The 16,907-nt window shown below is 42.1% G+C and overlaps 1 protein-coding gene across 7 annotated transcripts in view; it reads right to left on the bottom strand.

Moving 5' to 3' along the window:
- LOC138772340 (uncharacterized) overlaps window positions 1-16,907 on the bottom strand; it is a 71,447-nt gene that overhangs the window by 28,796 nt on the left and 25,744 nt on the right. For 6 of the 7 annotated variants that reach the window (XM_069952671.1, XM_069952667.1, XM_069952670.1 and 3 more), the window contains 4 exons: window positions 12,736-12,981; window positions 12,266-12,544; window positions 10,656-10,729; window positions 7,295-7,327 (listed from right to left, as the gene is read on the bottom strand). In XM_069952671.1, the coding sequence (XP_069808772.1) occupies window positions 7,295-7,327; window positions 10,656-10,729; window positions 12,266-12,544; window positions 12,736-12,981 (632 nt within the window). The remainder of the gene's footprint in view (window positions 1-7,294; window positions 7,328-10,655; window positions 10,730-12,265; window positions 12,545-12,735; window positions 12,982-16,907) is intronic. The other variant, XM_069952673.1, reaches the window with a different exon arrangement.

Genomic DNA, 16,907 nt, shown 5'->3' with positions numbered 1-16,907 from the left:
TCTGTGTCTTTCCTGTCCCTTCCATGACCTTTCCTCATCTGCAGATTCAAATCTGTGAAACCAAAAAGATATCATCTATATCTCATCATCGTATGTAGTGTATAAGTCTTTAAAGCCCCCATATCAGATTTCAAAGGAAATTCTACTAGAACTTATGGAAAGTGTCAAGTGCCAATTCAGTAACTGAGCCCCTGATGAGTGATGCTGCACAAGAAACACGTTGGGATACATTTTACATGACTTAGTGACAAAGATGACATCCTACCAATGCAGAGGAAGTTGCACAGTAAATTGGGATGTCTAATCTGGCACTATGGACTGAAAATAATGGACCCATTTCCGTGGAATGTCCACAGCACAATATGGCACCGCGGTGCCAAGGAGGCATGTGTATGCTATTCCCCCCCCTTCCAGGTCCCGCCTCGGCCACTGACTGGCTAAGCGGGCCTGACATGTCACGTCCCAGGTCCCCACTCACACCCAGAAGCGTCCGGGACCAGGGGACTGGAGCTGCGGGATTCCAGCATGATACTTTTTTCATCCTCCCCAGCATGGTATATATGATATATTATATACATGCATATTGGGGGAGATTTATCAAACTGGTGTAAAGTAGAGCTTGCTCAGTTGCCCCTAGCAACCAATCAGATTCCATTTCACATTCCTCACAGGTTCTTTAAAAAATGAATGGTGGAATCTATTTGGTTGATTGGTTGCTAGGGGCAACTAAGCCAATTCTACTTTACACCATTTCCTGGGACGTTTTTCATGTTGCTCTGTACAGCTCTGGTGATGGCCGAAACGTCCCAGGAAATGTGAGTTTAACCCTATAGCCCCTGAAGATGTTTGGTAACAGGAAACGCGTTGGATGAAGAATATGTGATGTGAACAGGACCCAAACAAAAGGAAAAAAAAGGGAAGTAACCTCTTCACTTCTTTTTGTGAAAAATATTATTTATGAAAATAGACGCAATAGTCTGAATACTCACAAAACAAAAATAGTGCAAAAAATTAAGGGACATGAAAAGATACAAGTAATAAATATTGTACACAAATATACATGGACAAATAAGAAGAAAAAAGGTGTACTGATATATGTGATTTTTGTAAATTTTTTAGTCCAGCATTTTTTGTACAAGCTAAATTATTGGTGGTGGCTGTGTAAATAGGTAATAGGTCTTTTTGCCTGGTGATTCTTGTGAATTTTTAAATGAGAAAAATAAAAGTTATATTTTATAGTAAATTTCCTACTTTTTCAGTGCAATATATAGTGGAATTTTATACTCACCGTAAATTCTCTTTCCTGTAGTCCGAAGCAGCAGCACATAATGGGGAAGATTCTATCTTCCTGCAATGATAGGACAGATGGTAACAAGCAATAAAGAGTTAATTGCCCCGCCTATAAGGCCCTATGCTGACCCAGCCTCCTTGTGTACTTCTAACGGTCTAGGAAAACATAAGCCAAAACACTCAAGGTATGATGCATAAACTTTTATAGGGAGGGTTAGTTTGTGCTGCTGCTTCGGACTACAGGAAAGAGAATTTACGGTGAGTATAAAATTCCACTTTCCCTTACGTCCTAAGCAGCAGCACATAATGGGGATATAGCAAGATCACATAAAGGGTGGGAGAATAATACAGCAGTCATGAGAACCGGTTTACCAAGATTGGTTGCCCAGAGGTTCTAATGTCCAAAAGTATAAGAAGACCACAATGCAGTTTTGTATATCTGATCAATGAGAATGCACATCTCCTCCACCCAGGATGTAGACATTGCCCTTGTGGTAAGGGCCTTAATGGATTCAGGTACTTGGACTCTCACCTCTTGGTAACACACAGAGTCTGCCGTATCCATCTGGATAAAGTGGCTTTTGAAGACTTCCAATCACTGTTCCTTCCTGAAAAAGATACAGATAAAAATCTTCTGACTTCTCTGGTTCTCACTAAATAAACTCTCAAGGCTTCGCCCACAACCAGAGAGTGCAGGCCCAAGGCTCCGCCCACAACCAGAGAGTGCCGTTGTAACGCTTCCTCATTGGAGGAATTTAGGCAAAAACAGGTAACTCAATCTGCGGAGTAATGTTGGATAAGGAAGGAACCTTAAGGGTAAAAGACAAAGTCCTGAAGGATAACAAGATATGGTTCAGTGGCTCCTAAAGTCTGAACATACTCCTGCGTTTAGCAGATGTAATAGCTACTAGGAAGCATACCTTGAGGGTCAGGTATTTTAATTCAACTAAAGATAAGAACTCAAAACTGAGCCGTGCAAGGTGATGAAGGACGAGTCCCGGATCCCACCTGGGAGTTGGATCCATTACAGTTGCTTTAATCCTTTGCGTAGCTTTAATAAATCTTTGTATTAGGGATTTTTTCGGACAGTCAGCTGTCTGGAAGAGCAGAGACATGTACTTTGACGGTCGCAGCTTCAGCCCATTCTCAAACCCATCCTGGAGAAATCGAAGGATCGCCTTGATAGACAGTGATATGGGAGAAGTCCGATTCTTCACACCAGGATAGACAATGTCCTTAACCCTCAGGGACGTTATCTTTGTGGGTTCTGCTCTTAATAGCAGAATCATGTTTACCACCAATTCTAAAAAGCCTCAGCTCATCAGGCCTGTCAATCTTCAGGCCGTCAATCATAGGTGGTCCAGACCCAGACACAATCTGCCCTTCTGTGACAGTAAGTGAGGATTCTGGGAAAGTCTCCAAAATGTCCTTTTGGACACATGCATCAGGAGAGAACCACCATGCCTTCTTGAGCTATTAGGAGTAATGAGGCATGATTCAGTCTTGTCCTTACAAGACTACTACGGGTTGTCGTCCCTAGCAGTTTTAGGGAGTAAAAACCACGTATTCTGGCGTTATCCGAAATGGCCATTAGGTCCACGTAAGGGTCGCCATAATATCTGGTGATTTGCCAGACATAATCCGTCCTCATGGGGCAGTAGGTGAGGAATCTGGGGAAGTCTCCAAAATGTCCTTTTGGACATATTCATCAGGAGAGGACAACAATTACCACAATGACCTCTTGGGCCAATCTGTGGCTCTCAGGATTAATGAGACTGATCCTGCATTGTCTTTTACAAGACTTCTACTGATTGTTGTCCACAGTAGTTTTTAGGGAGTTAAAACCACGCACCCTGGTTTTACCCGAAATGGCCATGGGACCAATGGGTAGCTGTAATATCTGGCGATTCACCAGAACTTCTCCTGGTCCAGAGACCATTCTTCTGTCAGGGTAATATAATGGCTTTAGCCTTTTACATTAAGGCATTGTGACTTCCCTTGTTGCTGGATAGATCTCTTGGTCCATGCAAAAAACAGCTTCTGCTTTTAACATTAATGCTACTGGTCACATGCAGCTCTGAAGATCAATATGCACCACTGTAGATGCATTCTTGAGCTTACTCCAATAGCTTCCCCATAGATTGATGTGCTGAAGTGGACTGGAGCTCACTTACTGCACTCATCTCTCACATGTTGGATGACAGCCACTTCTGTTAGGAACAAAGTCTTCTTCGCCTGTATCACCCTTTCTTAGATGGATCGGTGGTTGCCTCCACCCACTTTGAGGGCGAGATTGGTCAGCCACTGACTGAAGAAAATGTTGAGGCCCTTTTATCTGTGGGTATAAACCATAACCCAATGTAGGCTGTTTATTCTTTGGTCCCATACTGACAGCATCTGCTGCACGGGGATACATATGCCAACCTGCCTTTTCAATTCGTTGCTTGCAGACGTCATGAGACCTGACAATCATCATTGGGTGAAGATACACCAATGGGGAGTTCTAGGAATCCTGACCCAGGAATGGTTATGGGTAGGTGAAAATATAGTACTGTAAGTTTTTGATAATTAACAATCACTCGTGCAGGAAGGAGACAAAGGTGATCTTGGATTCTCTCCAGATGGTGACTACAGCTGACATAACATAGAAGAGTGTCCCATCTACTTCCCTTCTTATCTTAGGATAGATATATGTCATCCCAGACCCGGCAGGTAACCTTAGTGAATGTAAAGGGAGCGAAGGTGATTTCAGAAAGATGCAAAAGGAATATGCAGTCTTCTCTGTAGCTAGGTACATGCAGTCTTCTCTGTAGCCAGGTACATGTAGATATGTGTCTTTCACAACTAGCATGGTTAGTCTCCTTTAGGAGGGGGAGCACAGAGCATATGTTCTCCATATGGAACCTTCTTTGCTTAGAACTGTAGATCTATGGACGTTCACCAACAACTTACCTTCTTTGGATCGGAAACTGTCGAGAATATGGCACCATAAGGTAAACCCACGGTTGCTGCCAGAGAAGCTTTAGTCACAAGCTTATTTGTCCCCATCCACAAGACTTCTGAGATGGACGATCCCTTTTAGTGACCGATCCATCATTTCTTCTAGTACCTTCCATGCTGGAAACTTCTATAGAATGGGGAACAAGGGAGGATTTCCTTCTCCTTTTCAGACTGGGGCAGAGATTGTACCTTTCTGTAAGGAAGAGTCCTTCCTCAAAGTGTCCCCAATCCATTCAGGTGGATTCTCATGGTACAGAGAGTATTATTAGAAAGAACATCTATCTCTGGCAAAGTCTAATGCTCCTCTCCAAGTGTGGAGGGGCCATGGATCGGGAAGCCAAATGTGGAGGGGTCACGAATCGGGAAGCCAAATGTGGAGTTACACGCATACTCAGAAGTGAGCACCATCTTCTTAAGACATAGCATCTTCTGTAATGGGTTACAATGAAGATACAATCTACAAACAAAAATAAATTCCACTGCCATCTGGATGTGGAATCTTGCAGGATACACATACATAAGTGACTGAGCTTTGCCAAAGGTTTCCTCACCCTGAAACTTTGGGCATTAGATTCCTGCATTAAGTGAGATAAAATGATAAATAAACCTGCGCCAGGTAAAGAGGCAACAGACTGCTGTGTAGTACAAGAAAACCAGATACCTCAGAGAGTCTTCTTCGCCTCAGCTGATACATAACTAGCAATTCTAAGGCTGTGTTCACACGATGCAGCCTCCTTGCTTCAATGGATCATTGTTTCAATAGCAGAACTAATGTAAGACAGCCACCAGGTATACTCGGTACACCAGGTATACTCGGTACACAACTAGAAACTCTAAAGTTGTGATCATACCCTGCAATATCTTCGTTTTACTATTTTAAAAATAGCAGTACTATACATGTAGCAACTCTAGGCGTGTGTACACAAAATGCTGTTTTATAGCTTCAATGCAACATTAAATATCAGTAACCGTGCTAGAAAAAACCCCAGATGCTCAATACACAACCAGGAACTTTAGGGTTGTGTTCACACAATGCAGTCTCATAACTGCACTGCATCAAACAAAAAGCAGAGCTATAGCTGACATGTAAGGTGCAATCAATACACCACTAGCAATCCTAGGGTTGTGTTCACACAACGAAGTTTCATAACTTTACTGCCTCATTCAATAGCAGTACTGAATAAAACATTAGGTGTAATAAAAAAATAAAAAAAATAGCAACTTTAGGCTTGTGTTCACACAATGCATCTTTCCACAGCAGAACTAGAGCAAGGAATCAGACATTAGGTGCAATAAATAGCTACTCTAGGCTTGTGTTCACACAATGCATCTTTCCACAGCAGTGTTAGAGCAAGGAATCAGAGGTCAGGTGCAATAAACAGCAACTCTAGGTTTGTGTTCACACAATGTATCCTTCCACAGCAGAACTGGAGCAAGGAATCAATATTCACCTAGCAACTCTGGGCTTGTGTTCACACACTGCAGTCTCACAGCTTCACTTGCATCCTTCAATCGCAGTACTAGAGCCAGGAATCACACTCAGGTGTAATGAATCACACATCAGGTGTCACCAATACACACCTAGCAAATCTAGGTTTGTGTACACACAATGCAGTTTCATAGCTTCAATGCAACAAGAAAAAGCAGTGCCAGTGTAAGAAAGATACCAGGTGCAATCAATACACAACCAGCAACTAGTGCAAGAAATCAGCTCAGTGACCGCACAACTAACAGCTCTTATCTAAGGCTGCATACACATATAGCAGATCCATAGCTTTCACTGTATTATTACATAGCGGGACCCATACTGCATGATCACATAGCGGAACTGTCTCACAGAGCTCACACAGGCAAAAAAATAATAAAAATGATAAACTATTATAAATCTCATGTAATTTATATCCATTAGCCTGCACACAGGCCTCCTGCAATACAGGTCAGGCTTCCAGGCAGAGAGCCTGCACAGGCACCATACAATTCCTCACAAAAAAGGCCGTATGACTTACCTCTCTGAAGAGAGAAGACAGACACCAGGAAGCGGCGTCCTGACTGAGCAGCGCCATGGTTAGCAGCCACGTGCAGCCCGGCAGCGGATGGCGCCATAATACTTACTGACCAGAGCATAGAAGCTGAGCGATCACTGAGATGGCGGCTGCTTCCTTAAGAAAAATAAAATCTTTGCTCTGTACACAACACAGCAGGATAGAAACAAAATACATATACAAAAAAAACTCTCCCTCTCCACACGACCATGTGGAAAAGAAGAATTATTGGAAGGAGAGCAGAGAAACACACATAGGCCTGCTCCCTGCTCTCCTCCTACCACCTGTCCCACAGAAGGACAGAAAAAAAAACACAAGGAGGCTGGGTCAGCATAGGGCCTTATAGGCGGGGCAATTAACTCTTTATTGCTTGTTACCATCTGTCCTATCATTGCAGGAAGATAGAATCTTCCCCATTATGTGCTGCTGCTTAGGACGTAAGGGAAATATATATATATATATATATATATATATATATATATATATATATATTTATTTATTTATATATATATATATATATATATCTGGTGTAAAGTGGAACTGGCTCAGTTGCCCCTATCAACCAATCAGATTCCACCTTTCTTTCCTCACAGACTCTTTGGAAAATGAAAGGTGGAATCTGATTGGTTGCTAGGGGCAACACCATGTTTGATAAATCTCCCCCACTGTGTACATATATATATATATATATATATATATATATATATATATATATATATATATATAACTGATACATACATATAGGGGGAGATTTATCAAGCATGGTGTAAAGTGAAACTGTCTCAGTCGCCCCCGGCAACCCATCAGATTCCACCTTTCATTTTCCAAAGAGTCTGTGAGGAAAGAAAGGTGGAATCTGATTGGTTGATAGGGGCAACTGAGCCAATTCTACTTTACACCGTGTTTGATAAATCTCCCCTAATATTTGCACACAAAAAAAAAAAATAGAAAATTAAACTTACTGGGTTCTTTTTTTTGCATCTACAGTAAATTATCTGAAAAACAATAATAGGATGAGGTAAAGGAATGAGTGATGCATGGATAAAACATCATTCTGTATCCACAGGGCCCTGAAGAAAAAAGTATTACAAACTTTTTTTCATTATTTACATGGCATAATTTCTTTAACCCCTTCATGACGCCACAGCCCATATGGCCTAAAAGACCAGACGCCAATTTCCAGTTTTGCATTTCCGTTTTTTTCCTTCCAAGAGCCGGAACTCTTTTATGTCTCCATCTACAGGGCCACGTGAGGGCTTGTTTTTTTTGTTTTTTTTAATGAACATATGTACTTTGTTATGGCGCCTTTCAATCTATACATAACATATATGATGGAACCCCAACAATCTTTATGGGGAGATACTGGGGAAAAAAAAATGCAATTTTGTAGTTTTTAACTTTACGGTAATAATGACATGATATCTTTATTCTATACAAAAGGCTGAATACAGCGATATGCATGTTTATATAGGTTTTCTAATGTTCTATTTTTTTTAAAATTGAAAATAGGTATGATTAACACCGTCACGTCAGTAATATGTATATACACGTTCCTGACAGTCAGAGGGGTTTGATGTGTGGCGAACTGCTGCAGTGAGAGCTGTCCCACACACATCAGTGTCCCGGGAGCCGAGGATAATGACAGGCAGCTGTGATCCCGCAGCTACTTGTCATAAACCCCTTAAACGCCGGGATGCACAGCGATTGCAGCATTTAAGGAAGTCAGTGGCAGGTTAAGCACCTGTCACTGACTGATGGGGGTGGGGGGTGGGGGGGGAAGAAATTCACCTCCGTCCTGTCGGATCGTGCATCTGTACATAGAGTCTGCTCTTAGGCATAGATCAGTCTATGCAATCTAATGATTGCATGTTTAAAGCGACTCTGTACCCACAATCTGACCCCCCAAACCACTTTTAATACAAGATCTGTCCTGGCGTCCGTTCAGCAGGTGATTGTTATTGTCCTAAAAAACAACTTTTAAACTTGCAGCCCTGTGCCCATCGGCCGTGGCTTGGAGTATCTGTGCCCTAACTTTGCACCACCCCTCCGTCCCTCCTCCCCACCCTCTTCATCATTAGGAATGCCACTGGCAGGATTTTTCCTATTCCTCTTCAGTGAAAACTACACAGGTGCCTTAATGATCCAGCCCATGTGCCGTGCTGACACAGGTGAGGAATAGGAGACAATCTGCCTGCAGCATTTCTAATGATGAGGAGGGACGGAGAGGTTGTACCAGCCTAATGCATACACAATCTAAGCCACGGCCATTGGGCACAAGGCTGCAAGTCTAAAAAATATTTTTTAGGACAATAACTGCATCCCCTGCCAAACGGACCCCAAGACAGATCTTGGATTAAAAGCAGCTATCCGAAGGTACAAGTGGTTGGGGGGGCGGGGGTGTCAGATTGTGGGAACAGAGTCACTTTAACAGCAAAATATAAGTGGGAAAAAAGGGTAATTAAGTAAGAATTAAAGTGTTAAAAAAAAGTGTAATTAAAAGAATAAAAAAAACAAAAACCCTTATAGACCCCCCATAAAAGATTTTTTTTTCACCTACAGGGATGTAATTTTTCCCCCCGCCTTCATCTTTAATTTTTTTTCAGTATTACATTTGTGTAGATTGTACATTTTGATCGCTTTTTTAATTTTGTTTTTTTATATATAATGTAGCAGAAAATCAGCAATCCTAGCAGTTTTTTTTTTTGTTGACTCCTTTAGTTTACACCCTTCACCACATGGGAACACTATTGTTATATTTTTATAGATTGGACAATTACGCAAACAACAATATATAATATGTTTATTTATTTAATTAATAATTTTTCCATGTTTTATTTGTATGTTTTATTGGGGAAGGGGCTTTGGGACTATTACTTGCAATCGTTAGATTACTTATACTGATCTTGTTTCATAACTCCATAGGAAATAATGGTGAACAGGTACAGCATGGGTCATTTGGTTTCATACCCGTACGCCATAGGTGTAGGGATTAAAGGCGAACTCTGGCGAAAATATTTTTCTTTTAAATCAACTGGTGTCAGAAAGTTATATAGATTTGTAATTTACCTCTATTTAAAAATCTCATACCTTCCCATAATTATCAGCTGCTGTACGTCCTGTAGGAAGTGGTGTATTCTTTCCAGTCTGACGCAGTGCTCTCTGCTGCCACCTCTGTCCATGTCAGGAACTGTCCAGAGCAGGAGAGGTTTTCTATGGGGATTTGCTGCTGCTCTGGACAGTTCCTGACATGGACAGAGGTGGCAGCAGAGAGCACTGTGTCAGACTGGAGAGAATACACCACTTCCTGTAGGACATACAGCAGCTGATAAGTACTGGAAGACTGGAGACTTTTAAATAGAAGTAATTTACAAATTCATATAACCTTTTAAGGGGTTATCCAGGTTAAAATGGAGCTTAAAGTTTTAATACCACACTCACAACCTGAGGACAGGGACGGTGCTGTTTTTTCCAAAATAGGAGCTGTGTTTTTTTTTCTCATCCTGGATAACCCCTTTAATAAACTGTATAAAATTTAGTTCTGTCACCATCATCCTAGCACTAGTTGTGTTGTCGAGGTGAGGAGAGTCCATATACTGTGCTGACACATGTACTTTGATGTTAGCTCAATGTATGGGAGTAGATCGAATCCGCTGGTAACTTTAGCCCCCCCCTAATACATACTCACCACACTGACACATACATACTCACCACACTGACACATACATGCTTACCATACTGACACATACATACTCACTCACCATACTGACACATACATACCATACTGACACATACATACTCACTCACCATACTGACACATACATACCATACTGACACAAACATACTTACCACACTGACACATACATACCCACCATACTGACACATACATACTCACCATACTGACACATACATACTCACCATACTGACACATACATACTCAACACACTGACATGCATGCTTACCACACTGACATACTCACCACACTGACACATACATACTTACCATACTGACATACTCACCACACTGACACATACATACTCAACACACTGACATACATGCTTACCACACTATCATACTCACCACACTGACACGTACATACTCACCATACTGACACATACATACTTACCATACTGACATACTCACCACACTGACACATACATACTCACCACACTGACATACTCACCACACTGACACATACATACTCACCACACTGACATACTCACCACACTGACACATACATACTCACCACACTGACATACTCACCACACTGACACATATATACTCACCACACTGACATACTCACCACACTGACACATATATACTCACCACACTGACTATGATGACGACAACGAAAGCCGCAGCAGAAGAGAGAACTCTGATCCATGATTTGGGATCTGGTCCTAAAGAGACGATGTGATCACAGGGTTACATCATTATTAAAGTAGAAGAAAACAAAAATCTGTAAAATATCGACCTTTAACCTTTCAGACTTCTGGCCATTTTCCTTCCTGGGTCACATTACTCATAGAAATCACTTCTTACATGGGGATTATTTTTTGGCGTCTCTATGAGAACATAACCGCATAACTGCAAATGCTCGTCAGGACTGTTTGCTCGGCCACCTGGTGCTGCCAATAATGACAGCTCAGGGGGCCCTGTGTACTGCAGGAGCAGGCCACGGGCCCCCCCCCTGATGCGGCAGGCCCCATAGCAGCTGCTATGGCTGTTACAGTGGTAGTTACGCCCCTGTATTGAGCTCATTACTTAGGCCTCATCCACACGTCAGTTTTTCTCCAGGATCAGTGATGTCCTGGAGAAACCATCAGTTTTCCATCATTTTTGGAGGATCCACACAAGCTGATAGGAGGGCTGTAAAAGGCCACAGGGGCTTACCAGACAACGATACAGTAAAAAACACCCATTGACTTCGGTTAGGGACCATATGGCTATGTTCCTATTGCACAAATAACGGCCATTATTTGAACTCAAACAGCCAAGACATTGTGGAAAGTGCAGGCCCTACTTTTTTTTCGAAACGGATCAGTGGTCAAAAACAGATCTGATTTCAAAAAGTATTTGTGGGTGGATGATCACATTAAGGTCAATGGGGCTGATTTACTAACACGTTCCCGGCAGCAAAAAGTTGCGTTTTTCTCTATTTTCCCTGTCGGTTTTATGTTCTGACATATTTACTAGAGGTGTGCAATACAATTTTTCCAACAATCCAAAAAACTCGTCATTTTTTATAAAAAATCTGCCAAGCGGGTGTGTCATGGGTGTGTCGTTTAAAACCTGCAACAACCGACATATTTATTAAGAAAACCGTAATTTTTATGCAAAGGTGTTCATTTTAACGCTATTCGCCCTATAATAAAACGTATATGTTCTTTATGTTCCTCAAGTCAGTACGATTACAAGGATAGGTAACTTGAAAAATTTCTATAAAAAAAAAAGAAGGGATTATTAATGATTTTTTTTTTACTGTTATAAATAGTCCCCCTGGGGGACTTCTATAATAACTGCACTGATCTCTCATAGAGATCAATGCTGTACATATGTGCTCGATTACTATGGGCTGCTGGAGCCCACAGCAATAAAGCGCCGAGCCGGGATCAGCGCATAGCATCGCTGAGGCATTGTCGGGTGCGATCTGGCCACTAGGCCATTCGATGATAGGTTTTAAAGCCCTTTAAATGCCACTTCTGTTTTTTTGACAACACCATTTAAATGTTTACCTAGTCGGGCACGACGATCGATCCTCTCTGGCTAGCCGGGGTCCCCGGCTGCTCCCTTTGATTTTTTTTTTCCTGTCCACGCAAACAGAGTTGCTGGTTGTATCAAGTCAAGGTCAAAGTTACATAGGTAGCTACCCCTCCTGATCCCTTCATCACTGAGTCTGGGGTTGGTGCTCCCCCGACTATAACCCATGATCTCACCTTTGGTCACTGACAGTCGGGTGCTACTGTGCTTATTGAGTATTCCTATACCTCCTATAGCACATCCACTGCAGAAGAATGAACCACTGTCATCTACAGTAAGTTGCTGGAGAGTATAAGTGAAATTTTTTATATTGACAGAAATGTCAATGCGACTTCTGTAACCGGGATCAATCCAGATCGATGCAAATGTTTCATTTCCACGGTAGAGAATTTTTTGGGAGCTGTGTTTTGTAGGAGGACAGGGATCGTCTTTTGGTACGTCTAGTGTGTCTGCATCTGAAACCATTCAACAAATATATATTATTCATTGTTGTCGACTTTAGGAGAAACATTGTGAATTATATATTATACATAGACCTCAGTCTGCAGTAAGCCCACCGGCTCCCACTAGTGGTGGATTTGGTTAGTCAGAATGTTATAATTCAGTTTTCTCTAAATATTTGATAAATATCCAGTATTCCCTTCACCTGTTGTAACTTTGCATGTAGATCCATCTTTGAACCCACATTTGAGGTTTTCGAATGTCCCAGAAAGTGACAGCACATGGGACATGTCTTCCTTTAAGTAAAGTTGTAGAATTGTATTGCGCGCTTTCTCAAGGGTGAACTTTCTGATATCAATGATATGACTGTAATAACATTTTACTTCAGCAGATTTTCCTTCTACACGGTCCATGAGAGCAGGATCTTGTGTTATATATTCACCTGACTGGCCTGAAACACATAGACAAAATTATTAATATCACCGCACATCACAGGGATTGGATAATACCGCTATACAAGGAGTAATATATTCACTTTACAGGCCGGAAACAAATAGACATAATAATACTACAACACAGTGAGGGGTCACAAGAGGCAGTGTCGGCTTGGCCCTGCCCCCAACGGATGAGAAGCTCATAATACCACTGAAAAGTGATTGACTAGTGCTGCCATACAGTAAGGCTGGTATTACACGGAGCCATTATCGTTTGAAAAATCGTCAAATCGTTCGGATTTGAACGATAATCGTTTCATGTAATAGCAGGCAACGATTAAACGACCAACGAGAAATCGTTGATCGTTTAATAGGATCCGGACCTATTTTTATCGTTTGATCATTCGCACATCGTTCGCACATTGTTCGGTAAAATAAGAATTCGCAGCTGAAATGTACGCAATACCGACGACTAAACGACCGCAAAAACGATCATAAATAACGATCATCGTTCCATGTAATTGGGCGAGCGATTTCGGGTCGTTTGCCTTAGCGGTCGTTTAAGATCGTTTATCGTTAGTCGTCGAAAAAATTGCTTGGTGTAATAGTACCCTAACTGTATAACAGTGTCCATATACTACCACAACACAGAAGAATCTGTGCATTTTCCGTGGCATACGCCAGGGGGTGCATTTGATAAATGTGCCACAGTGATAATATATTACCACAACACAGTTACTATCACCACCATAATGTGCCTCAATATTACTTCTATACAAGGACTGAGTCATACCGCCATACAGTTATATATTTAACTTCCAGGCATGAAATAACTGAATGTTATGAAGTAAATGTTCTGATTTTGAGTAATTATCATCTACAGCTATAAGTATGAGTGTAATTATGTCTCTCTGCCACTAGATGGTGACATTGAACTACAATCTATGCAGCAAGAGCTCCTGCTTTTCATATTCGATGGATCATCTGACATTTGGGGGTTAATATTACTGTTAACAACCACCAGGGGGCCCCACTACACACCTTAGATGAGAATACATGGGAGAATCCAACTCACCTGTGTATGGTACTCAGCGCACAGAACCTCCTGGTAAGGTATACTACTGCAAGCAATATAGTATTATATGCAACAAACATGGCCATCCCTGCACAGAACCTCCTGGTAAGGTATACTACTGCAAGCAATATAGTATTATATACAGCAAACCTGGCCATCCCTGCACAGCAAAAATGACCAGATACTGTAATGTTTCAGGGCCATAATTGTAACACCCTATTTAAGGACGAGGCGACACCAAAAACCCATCCACTTCTGATGATATTTACTGTTAATTCAAATATAAGCTTTTCAATAAAGGATTTTATCAGTCTTGCTTGAATACTTCCACCATACTGTGACTATGTAATACCACTATACAATGAGTATATAATAGCACTATAGAGTGATTATATAATACCACCTTATTATGACTGAATGACATCACTATACATTGAGTAAATAATACCATCATACAGTAGCTATTTATTATCACCATACAGTGACTATATATCACCATGTTATAACTAAATATCACTGTACAATGAATAAATAATACCACTATACAGTGCCTATATAATGCTACCAGACAGTGACTAATACTACCATATACTGGCTGAACAATACCATCATATAGTTACTATATAATACCACCATACAGTGACTATACAGTACCATCATACAGGGACTATATAATACCATTATACAGGGACTATATAATACCATCATACAGTTACTATATAATACCACCATACAGTGAAGGAATAATCACTTTTAACCTCTTAATGATGGATGGTGGTTATACCTGTCATGGTGTTGTTAAGGGGGTATAGAGAGAGCTCACAATGTGACTTCTTTCTTTACCTGGTAGCTCCTGGCTGCTATCAGTAGCTGGGGGCTGCCACTAATAGCTGGCATGGAGCGATTAATTCATGTCAACTGTTTAACCATTTATATGCTGCTGACAAAACTGACAGTAGCATTTGAATGACTTAACATTCCCTTATTCGAGGTCCAGTGGCCTGATCGGCGCCCTGTAGCGAAATCGCAAGGAGCTGATCCAATGTCAGTGTTGCCTGAGACCTCTGTGATTCCTCCAGGGCTGCCTTATATCTAGGATCTCCAGCACGTTGAGATGATTGATTGCTGGTGGATCAATGCAGTACACATATATTGCATTAATCTCTAGAAGCAATCATGGTATTGCTCATAGGAGTCCCCTGGTGGAACTACAAAGAAGTGCTGTGCCCCCATATAGTAATAATGCCCCCTGCTCTGACCTCCATATAGTAATAATGTCCCCTGCTGTGCCCCCATATAGTAATAATGTCTCCTGCTGTACCCCATATAGTAATAATGTCCCCTGCTGTACCCCATATAGTAATAATGTCCCCTGCTGTGCCCCCATATAGTAATAATGTCCCCTACTGTGCCCCCACATATAGTAATGTCTCTTACTGTACCCTCATATAGTAATAATGCCCCATGCTGTGCCCCATATAGTAATAATGTTCCCTTCTGTGCCTCCATATAGTAATAATTAGTGATGAGCGAGCATGCTCGTCCGAGCTTGGTACTCGATCGAGTATTAGGGTACTCAATGGCACTTGTTACTCGGACGAGCATCTTGCGATACTTGAGAGAATCTCATCATCCGTTTCCTGTAAGTTATGGCGCTATTTCTCAGCCAATAAACATGCAGGTGACTCTTTGGTACATCCTGCGATCACGTGGGACCCATACATGTCGATAGCAGCGATTGGTTGGCCAGATCACATGACTCTGCCATATAAAAATTGTGGCCGCCAGTGCTTGCTTCAGACGCATGCTGGAAGAGATCAAGGACAGAGCTGCTGCTGGTCAGGGAGAGCGTTAGGGAGGGAATTAGCGTTCCAGTAGGCAGGGTATATACTAGCAATACAACCAAACAGCCCTTGTAAGGGCTTCAAATCGTTTATAAATTGTATTACTACAGACTGCTGGCTGGGACTTGCAGTGCAGCCATGATTTCACCAGCACACTGTGGTGATCACTGCTGGCAGAAAGGGGACATTAGGTGTTGCATACACACCCCTAAGAAGTGCTCAGTGTACTCTTTTTTTGATTTTGTGGCTGGTGGTCCTGCTGTACTACATTGTATAGCTGGGATTTGTAGTGCATCCTGCATAGAACTTCACTGCTCATTGTAAGGGGGTGTCACAGAGTGTGTATAGGTGCATCCACTACCAGATTGTATCCCACAGACCCCCTAAACTAGTGGGACCACAAGTATTTTTTCTGATTTCTGTATTTCTTACGCAAGGTCTATCTAAGTTCCATACTGTGTAGTGTCCCTAAAATGGTGAACCCCAGGGGTAAGGGTCGAGGACGTGGGCGTGGGGTTCCAAGTGATGCAGTTGGCAGAGGGCGTGGTTCAGTGCAGGGTGACACAGCAGCACCTGTTGAGGAGGTAGCAGTGGCACACCGCAGACGTCCACTCCCTAGCATCTTTGCCCAACTTACGGGGTCTCATGGTAGACCGTTATTGAAACCGCAGCAGTGTGAACAGGTGATCACGTGGATAGTGGATAATGTGTCCAGTAACTTATCCACCACCCAGTCTTCCACGCAGTCTTCCCAGGGAGTGGAACCCTTGCTCCATTAGCTCAGCCTCCTTCCCCACAGCCTGGCCCCTCCAGGGAAAGAAGGGATTCAGATCCACCACCACCACCACCATGCTCCCAGGAACTCTTTTCTGGACCCTTCCCTAAATCAGAGCAACCGGAGCAGTCGATCTGTCCTGATGTCCAAACTATGCAGCTCACGCAGTCAGTGGGTGATGAGAGTGGGGACTTGCAAGCAGGATTGGAAGAGGTGTCTGATGATGACAATGAGACACGGTTGTCAGAC

Source organism: Dendropsophus ebraccatus, chromosome 14, assembly GCF_027789765.1.
Source record: "Dendropsophus ebraccatus isolate aDenEbr1 chromosome 14, aDenEbr1.pat, whole genome shotgun sequence".
Taxonomy (NCBI): Eukaryota; Metazoa; Chordata; class Amphibia; order Anura; family Hylidae; genus Dendropsophus; species Dendropsophus ebraccatus.
The sequence above is the reverse complement of the archived record's forward strand: the minus strand, read 5'-3'. Positions and strand labels throughout refer to the sequence as shown.